Genomic DNA, 8,566 nt, shown 5'->3' with positions numbered 1-8,566 from the left:
AAAAAAAAAAAAAAAAAGTTACCATAGTCAGCCAATGTACCATCAGATAAAGCTCTTGAATTTATGGTTAGAGACAAACCTCGTGGTTACCGGGAGGGTCAAATCATTAATACCGCACACATTTTCTATTTTGTGGAACCATTTACAAATATTTGGGGGAAGTTCACTGGGTTCACACCAGCTGTGTGATATTCCCAACCAGGGAAGCATGCAACAGTAACATGCTTTTGTCAGAGACCTCATTTGGGTTGTTGAATAACTTCACATTACCAGAACATTCTGGTGTGGTAGTTATGTATAGGGGTATGGTGACTAGGCATCAGGGTATATAAGAGTAGCAACAGCTACTATGATGGTATCTGAGTGTGTGTAGTCAGCATGAGTACATATGCACAAAGTGTGTGTGTGTGTGTGAAGTGTGCATAGTCAGTGATAAAAGACAAGGTCAAGGAATATAGCCTGATACCATTTTGTTAGCTATTTAGCAGTCTTATGGGTTATAGGGATAGCAGCTGTTCAGGGGCCTGTTAGGGTCAGACATGCTCCGGGAGCATTTGCCATATGAAAAACAGTCCACGGCTTGGGTGGCTGGAGACCAACAAGTCCAGGCCTTCCAATCACGCCGCCTGATAAGAGGTCCTAGATGGCAGGGAGCCCAGCCCAAGTGATGTACTAGGCTGTCCTCACCACCCTCTGTAGCACCAAGCGATTGATGGTGGTGCAGTTGACATACCAAGCAGTGATGCAGTCAGTCAAGTGCTCAATGGTGCAGCTGTAGAACTGAGGATTTGAGGGCCCATGCCAAATCTTTAACATTGAGTGGGAAGAAGCACTGTTGCACATTCACGACTGTTTGCATGTGGACCACTGAGTCCTTAATGATTTGGACACAGGAATATAAAGCTCTCGACACACACCACTGCTACCCTGTCAACGTGGATGTACCCCCAACCAAAACCTGGCATCAAGAAGATAACTAGCCACTTAAAATCCCCCACATGGCACCTTAATTGTTGCTAACCATACAGAGTCACAACACAGCCTTCTGCCCCATTGAAATGTGTGCATCATTTGTGACCTCAGCTCACCGGTCTATACTGGAGAAGGACACTTAAAAAAGGTACACATTTGATCCACTCTTACTCAATGACACACAGTTAAGGAATCTTTTGCCACTTTATTCAGAATTTGCTAAACAAATGTGGTCCTGATGGAACAATCCAAAAAATAAATTACAAAAAGCAAGCCAAATGAAACTAGTTCAGACAGGACAACCCGTTCAGTAAGGGAGAGGAATGGTTGAAAAAAAATCTCACTTAAAGGGAATGTTTCTGATTATGGGGGAGTGGAGAGCTTAAGGGAGGGGTAGAAGGAAGGAGAGCTGTGTGGAGGGAGGGACCAAGGGACGAAAATCTCAAAGCAGGGTGGAAAGGAGGGATGAAAGCGGAAAGAGCGAGAGGGTGCTCAGAGCTCTCCACAGTCAGCGATGACGACCTTGGCAGAGCATTTGCCACTGCTTGAGCCCTTCTTCTCCATGTTAGCGACAATGCTGAGCCCCTCCACGACCTTGCCGAACACTACGTGCTTGCCATTCAGCCTACAGAGGGAGAGAGTAAGATCAGTGCCTCTAAGGAGTAGTTCCTAACAGACAGAAGTAATCCTGAGGCTTGGGGCAACCAGGAACACAAAAATATGTTTGTAGTCACAGGCTGTGACAATCATGGACTTCTGGGTAAGGATGATTTGTTAGTCAAATGACGGGCATCGCTATAACCGTTCAAAACGCACTTCCTCCTGTCCTTCTGCCTGGCACTAGCAGGCGGCACTAGCAGGCGGCACGGCAGCGGGGCCATTAGGTAAAGTATACCGAACAAAAAACATTTTAAAAAGCAGCATGCAACCATTTCAAAGACATCACTGCGTTACAGTTCATAAGGAAATCATTCAATTGAAATGCATAGATTAGGGCCTAAATTCATCTATTTCACTGGGAATACAGAGACACATCTGTTGGACAGATGGATTAAATAATAATTAAAGTGGTGAGGATCAGAAAAGCAGTCAGTATCTGGTGTGACCATTTGCCTCATACAGCACGACACATCTCCTTCGTATCGAGTTGATCAGGCTGGTGATCGTTGCCTGTGGAATGTTGTCCTACTCCTCTTCAACGGCTGTGCGAAGCTGCTGCATGTTCCAGTTCCCACCCAACACGGCAACCAAGAGCCTCCCAAACATGCACAATGGGTGACATGTCTGGTGAGTAGGCAGGCCATGTATTAACAGGGACAGTTTCAGCTTCCAGGGATTGTGTACAGATCCTTGCAACATGAGGTGACGGCGGCAGATGAAATCCACAATGGGTCTCGTCACCATCTTTATCGATGGCAATTGTGCTCATTGTCCGTAGCTTTTGCCTGCCCATAACATAAGCCCACCGCCACTATGGGGCGCACAACATTGACAAACTGCTAGCCCACAACACCATACACATGGTTTGCAGTTGTGAGGCGTAAAAACTACACTGAAGCAGCTTATAGTATATAAATTAACATTCAATTATTTGGCAACAGCTCTGGAGGACATTACTGCAGTTAGCATGCCATGCTCCCTCAACTGGAGACCTCTGTGGCATCGTGTTAACAAAACTTTACATTTTATAGTGGCCTTTTGTCCCCAGCACAAGGTGCACCTGTGTAAACGATCATACTGTTTAAATCCGCTTCTTGATATGCCAAACCCGTCATGTGGATGGATTATCCTGCAAAGGAGAAATGCTCACTAACAGGGATGTCATTTTAATGAAATTGGAGAGAAGCTTTGTGCATATTGAACTTCTGGGAGATTTTATTTCAGCTCATGAAACCAACATTTTACATGTTGCATTTACATTTTTGTTCAGAGTATATCTACTTAAAGTAGATGTTATTTTCTTTTCTTATCCATCTTCATCAATGATCAGCTACACAATTACTGTACCAGACCCACCATTGGTAAGAACATATTCACAGACCAGTGGTGCACTGCCCTGAAGGGCACTACTTTACCAACCTTCCTCACACATCACTAGTGAGGATGCGTCTGAGTTTCCACAGTTTGTGTGCGCATGTATCAGAGAGAAAACATTGAAGGGTCTGAGGCGTGTTGGGAAAGGTGGACAGCATCAGTTGTTTTACCATTAGGCAGTGTCGTCACAACCACAAGGTTAGGAAGACCAGATAAACATCACATGCAGAGTATGCATGGAAATTATTCACTAGATCTCAAATGAACCAGTCTCACCAATTCGTGTCAACTTTGTGTGTGTGTGTGTTCGCCCCTCACCAGTCGGTGTTAGCAGTGCAGATGAAGAACTGGGATCCATTGGTGTTGGGGCCAGCGTTGGCCATGGACAGACAGCCCATGCCTGTGTGCTTCAGGGTAAAGTTCTCGTCGGGAAACTTGTTGCCGTAGATGGACTTGCCCCCGGTTCCATTGTGGTTGGTGAAGTCACCACCCTAGGGGAAGGCAAAGCATAGGGGACATCATTTATTTTGTATAGCTTTCCACTTTCTCTAACAAGGCCACTGACAAGGCTCTGGTATTCGACAAGAACCCCCAACTTTGAGGCATGTTGGGGACTGCTTCAGTGTTGTCGCCATTAGGCAGTGTCATCACAACCACAAGGCTCAGAAGGCCATTGTGAGAAAAACATCACTTGCGTGTAAATTAATCACTCAATGAATAATATGGCTGGTAGGGGCCCAGCATTGGGCCTGGTTACACCAGTCAGATGTAAATCAGATCAGGGCCCATACTCAGAAAGTCTCAGGGGATAACTACCAATCTAGGTTCAGTCCCCCCCCCCCCAATTTAATTCATTATTCTCTAAAAGGCAACAACTGATCCTAAATCAGCACTCCTTGTCTGAGACACTATGAATATCAGTGCAGATTGAGGAGCAGACGCACTAAGTTTAGCACTATTGAGTGGAGTCTGGAAACAGTGACCCAGATTCTGCTGCCACCCCCACCCCCCCACTCACCTGGCACATGAAACCGGGGATGATGCGATGGAAGCTGGAGCCCTTGTAGCCGAACCCCTTGTCCCCGGTGCACAGGACACGGAAGTTTTCTGGGGGGGGGGGCACACGACACAGGTACCTTGTTATTATCAGCGATGTGTGCATAGCTGCTTAAAGGGATATTTCCAAACATTGCCATTGAGGCCCTTTAGCAACTTCCCCAGAGTCAGATGAACTTGGATACATCTTTTTTTTTTTATATATCTGTGTCCACTATGACTAGCATTAGCGCAATGACTGGAAGTCTATAGGTATAAATGCTAGCATGCCGATACCACCAACTTCCTTCATACTGGACAGAGACAAAACTGGTATCCACAAGTTCAGCCGACTCTGGGGAAGTAGTTTAAGGGCCTCATTGGGATTTTGGCAAAGTATCCCTTTAAAGGCTGCATGAAGTCAAAATAGTGGTTCTGCACCCGATCACTGATATCTAATCAAGACTGACCAGGTAGACCAGGGCCACTCAATGCTACTTAATTACAAACAGGAAGCTGCCTTGCATCAGCTGTTGCATTGTATATGATATCTGATCATGCAGCGATGCGTTTGTCATGTCACGTAGATGGATCTAAATGCATGTTGCTTTGGGGACCAGGGCTCACAGATAAGGTGCCGTTGAAGGGGGTGAGGAGTGTGAGGAAGGTTGGACAGCATCAGTTGCTGCCATTAGTGGGTGTCATTCCAACCACAAGGCTTGGAAGACTATCGTGAGATAATCACTTGTAGAGTGTGTGTTTATTAATTATTCAGGAATTGTCAATCATTGAAGCGGTCTTACCTGCAGTCTTGGGGACCACATCAGCAAAAAGCTGAAAGACGAGGGTTTTTCATTAGTATACTCAATCAATCAAAGAAGGGGAAATGGCATGCAGATCAATGGAATTGGAGCTCAAGTTGTCACTAATGAATAACGTTATTATAAAAATCAGGGTAATAAAAGACTACCGCTAAAGTATTGACCACAGGACCCAAAGCAGACGGAGTCTAACCCTCTTCGGTTCTAGGTGTTGCTTCTAGACTTGTTCTGTTCCAATCTAGAACAACTCCCATGTGAGAACCACGAGACAGTAGGCAGGTTTCCATTGACTAAGGTTAATTAGACAAACACAACATCAAATTGTGACTTGTGTAATGGAATCAGCAGATAGAAATGGTTGCTCTTTAGAATCTCTGTTCAACCAACATAATTCTGACAAATTAAAGTGTTCTTCCAATAAATGATTGCTATCACGTAACTATAAACTCTACTTCACATTTAATTCTAAATGCCTCCTGCTTGCAAAATCCATCTATAAAAACCGTTATTCGCAGGACGAGGATTGTCCCAACTTTCTCAAGAATGACTGAATTGCTTACTTTTCTGGTAAGCTGACAAGTTTAAACCAATTATTTCAGCTCTACAGGTGTCACCATAGCACAGACCTTGATGTGTTCCCACAAATATTAGATTGCATTCTATGCTGGCTTTCTCAGGCTACCAGAGGTATGAAACACAGATGGCAGGGCATACAGGCTACCACCAATTTATTATGGCACTCTTCCCTCAAGGCACTGATTAAAGATCAGTTCACACAAAAGCCTTTTAAATCCCATCCCTCCTAATGCATTTATGTTAGAGCCAATTGGGCTATATTCTATTCCTGCCAAGTGTCAACCACCTGTGAAATGTGAATGTTGACATATAGGCCCTTTACAACATGCCTTTCCCTCCACCAGGTTCCAGCTGACACAGCCACTATTCTCACTTCCCTCCTCCAGCCTGACACACCCCAGTACTTTTCCACTCCTTAGATGAGGAACAACTTTAGGAAAAAAGGAAGTCACCACTGCAGTCATTGGGCCAACGCTGTAGAGGCTGGTCTGAGGTCAGTTTTGAGTCTCACATGCCCTAATGTGGAAGGTAAAGATTTAGGGAGCATAGACTTCTCCTGGATCTGTGATTTTGCCCAACCTCTGTACTACACTAGGCTGGATAGGCTAATGTTTATCTTAGCAAGCAGTACCAGAGCTACTGGCACCATGGCCTATGGGTCATAAACAATGGAATCATCTGCACGGCCACGTGCTCCCTCCCACGTGATGACAAAAGGCTTGAAGATCAAATTGTCACTACAGTCCATTTTGCTATTTGGAAGCTACTGTGTAATGGTTCATCTTAAAAAGGGAAAGGCAAATTAGCGTTTTATCATCCTGGATTTCGCGCTGGCCTTAAATGCTTTTCGTGTCCGCCACAGCACCTAGTCAACAAAATCTGAGATGAATACCATTCACAATATCCTCATTATTTAGGAGGGAACGGGCATCCTGGCTCTCTAGTGCCACATGCTGTTTGAATGGAAAACATGATTGCAGTAGCTAACAGCAGCAAGGTTTTACCGCATAGAGAGAAATGCCAGGCAGCTGAATGTAGGACCTTTACAGCATATTTCATAACAATAAACAGCATAACGTTACACCGCAGTACATTTGGTTTGCAGAGGGACCATGGTCCACATTCTCCCTGGTGCCTTAGAATGCTAATGGAGATGGGTGAATTACCAGATTATTCAATTCATTGATCGAAGCCAATACTTTGATTTGGTGCAATGTGCTTTTGAGGTACATTGGTTCCCGGCCTTCCAACCCCACATCCCTTCTTTCTCAAAATGGCATCTAACGCGATGAAAAAAATACGCTGAAAATGGCGACTGGTTTAAAAATGTCATGTCCGGAAAACACCAGTGAAACAGAAACTAACGTTATCTAGCCATGTTAATATAAACAACGCAATTGATCATTAACGCATTTTGGAGTTCCAAGATCGCAGTAATTATCGAAAACTATGGCCCGTTATTTTACGTCACGATTTAGATACCGATAAGAAAACAATGCCAAAGTAAAACGTAAGATGAGCAAAAAAACAAGGCACAATCCTTGTGGAACATTTTTGCAGATCAACTGAAGTTGGAGCAAAATTGGGGAGCTTTCAATGAAACAAAATACAATAGCAAGTTAACATTTGCTAGTTAATCAACATGTCAAAGACGAAAGCACGTGGACCCGAGTCTGACAGCATCCCGGTTGCATGCAACTACTGGGCAGCTAGTTAAAGCAGACCCTAACGAGAAGTAAGCAATCCTTTTAAAGTTAAAAAGCACCTTTACCCCCAAACAAGACCAGTTGTTCTGCTCCTTACCTCAATTTCAATCCTGCCGGCGGGGGAATCGCCGATAGTGATGTCGAAGAAAACTCTGGGGTTAGGCATGATTGGGATTAAAGGATTTTAATTTCGTGACAATACACGCGTACAGGCCAAGTTAACTGGACCGTGCCGCAGCTGACTCGGAACAGAAACACTGCTGTGTACACAAAATATATATGCGCACCCCAGGGAAGCCTCAGGAGCCAATGCAAACCAATTAGAAGACTGGGACCACTGAGTGGCATGAGTTTAAACCAATTAGATGTCTCGGGGGGAATAAATTAGAACAATGGTCCCTTCCCTGCACGCCGGTTTGATCAGCGAGGTTTGGGGACGTACTCGTGATTGGCTCATTATGGTGCATACAAATGACGATAACACATACTGCCCAATGTTCTGCCAGGGAAAGTCTAGGCGTGGACTGTCGCTGGCTGGATTGTACAGGGCGTCTCCCGTGGAATAACGTCGCCACTATGGCTCAAATATAAAACGGAGTTACTAATGGCATTGTATGGCGCAATGTATACGAACTGGCAAGTGTTTGTCTTTCACCACTGGACAAAGCGCTCGTGGAATGTATGCGGCATGATCACGAATTATTGCAGGTTTAATAAAATACACCGCTATTTTGTATGTATGCCGGATTAGCAAGTGTTGTTTGTGTGTCTGGGAAACTACCGTGTGTGTGTGTGGGGGGGGCACGCCTAAAATGTTGCGGTTGTAGCGTGTTGGTAATATCTAGATGGGATGCAGTTGATCAAATTTACGCTCAAGTTTTGTTTATTTGCATTTTAGCTAACCTTAACCGGCCGCTTAAATTCTAAACCTGCAGTAGAAATTAAATTATGACAAAAGCTGGATCCTTTCTAGCCATGACCGTTATATTGGCTAGAAGGGTTTTGTTTACTTTTGTGAAACGGATGTCGCTGGCAATTCATGTGTAGTCATTTGTATTATTATTTTTTGCTTCATTTATTTTATGCTTCATAAGAAAATATATTTGTAGCGATGTCCTGTTTTGTGTTGTAATATATAAAAAAGGGATGCTGCGAATATCAAAGTAACAGGTTCGAGTCGCGTCAGAGTACATTTTTGCATTTTAGCAAACCCCAAACCGTTTCCTAACATAATTCTCCTAACCTGCAACATAAATTCTCCTAACCTGCAACGAAGTGTCATTGCTGCATCCTATCTAGAAAAACCCTGGTTTCTGCTCTGTGGTTCTACTTGCACATGGGATACGTAAAGGGTGTTTTTTCCTGTAGCTTGCACCTGCTAGCTAGGAGGACCAAATACAGTAAAGAACTAGGGAAACATGA

General features: G+C 44.2%; 1 protein-coding gene and 1 pseudogene across 1 annotated transcript; both read right to left on the bottom strand.

Moving 5' to 3' along the window:
• Positions 1 to 1,162: 1,162 nt before the first annotated feature.
• On the bottom strand, positions 1,163 to 7,411 carry LOC112230778 (peptidyl-prolyl cis-trans isomerase A). Its single transcript, XM_024397063.2, has 5 exons — positions 7,242 to 7,411; positions 4,845 to 4,875; positions 4,025 to 4,113; positions 3,325 to 3,497; positions 1,163 to 1,597 (listed from the first exon to the last, which is right to left on the bottom strand). The coding sequence occupies exons 1-5, from the start codon at positions 7,308 to 7,310 to the stop codon at positions 1,465 to 1,467; spliced, it is 495 nt and encodes a 164-aa protein (XP_024252831.1). The 5' UTR covers positions 7,311 to 7,411; the 3' UTR covers positions 1,163 to 1,464.
• On the bottom strand, positions 3,603 to 3,702 carry LOC112231513 (annotated as a pseudogene).
• Positions 7,412 to 8,566: the final 1,155 nt, after the last annotated feature.

This window comes from Oncorhynchus tshawytscha, linkage group LG33, assembly GCF_018296145.1.
Source record: "Oncorhynchus tshawytscha isolate Ot180627B linkage group LG33, Otsh_v2.0, whole genome shotgun sequence".
NCBI classification, from domain to species: Eukaryota; Metazoa; Chordata; class Actinopteri; order Salmoniformes; family Salmonidae; genus Oncorhynchus; species Oncorhynchus tshawytscha.
The sequence above is the reverse complement of the archived record's forward strand: the minus strand, read 5'-3'. Positions and strand labels throughout refer to the sequence as shown.

Excerpts from the sequence above, each read along its gene's own strand:
- LOC112230778 (XM_024397063.2), bottom strand. The coding sequence starts at position 7,310 with ATGCCTAACCCCAGAGTTTTCTTCGACATCACTATCGGCGATTCCCCC. Across the intron at positions 4,876-7,241 it reads CCGGCAGGATTGAAATTGAG|CTTTTTGCTGATGTGGTCCC; the intron begins GTAAGGAGCAGA and ends CTCGTCTTTCAG. Across the intron at positions 4,114-4,844 it reads TGTGGTCCCCAAGACTGCAG|AAAACTTCCGTGTCCTGTGC; the intron begins GTAAGACCGCTT and ends CCCCCCCCCCAG.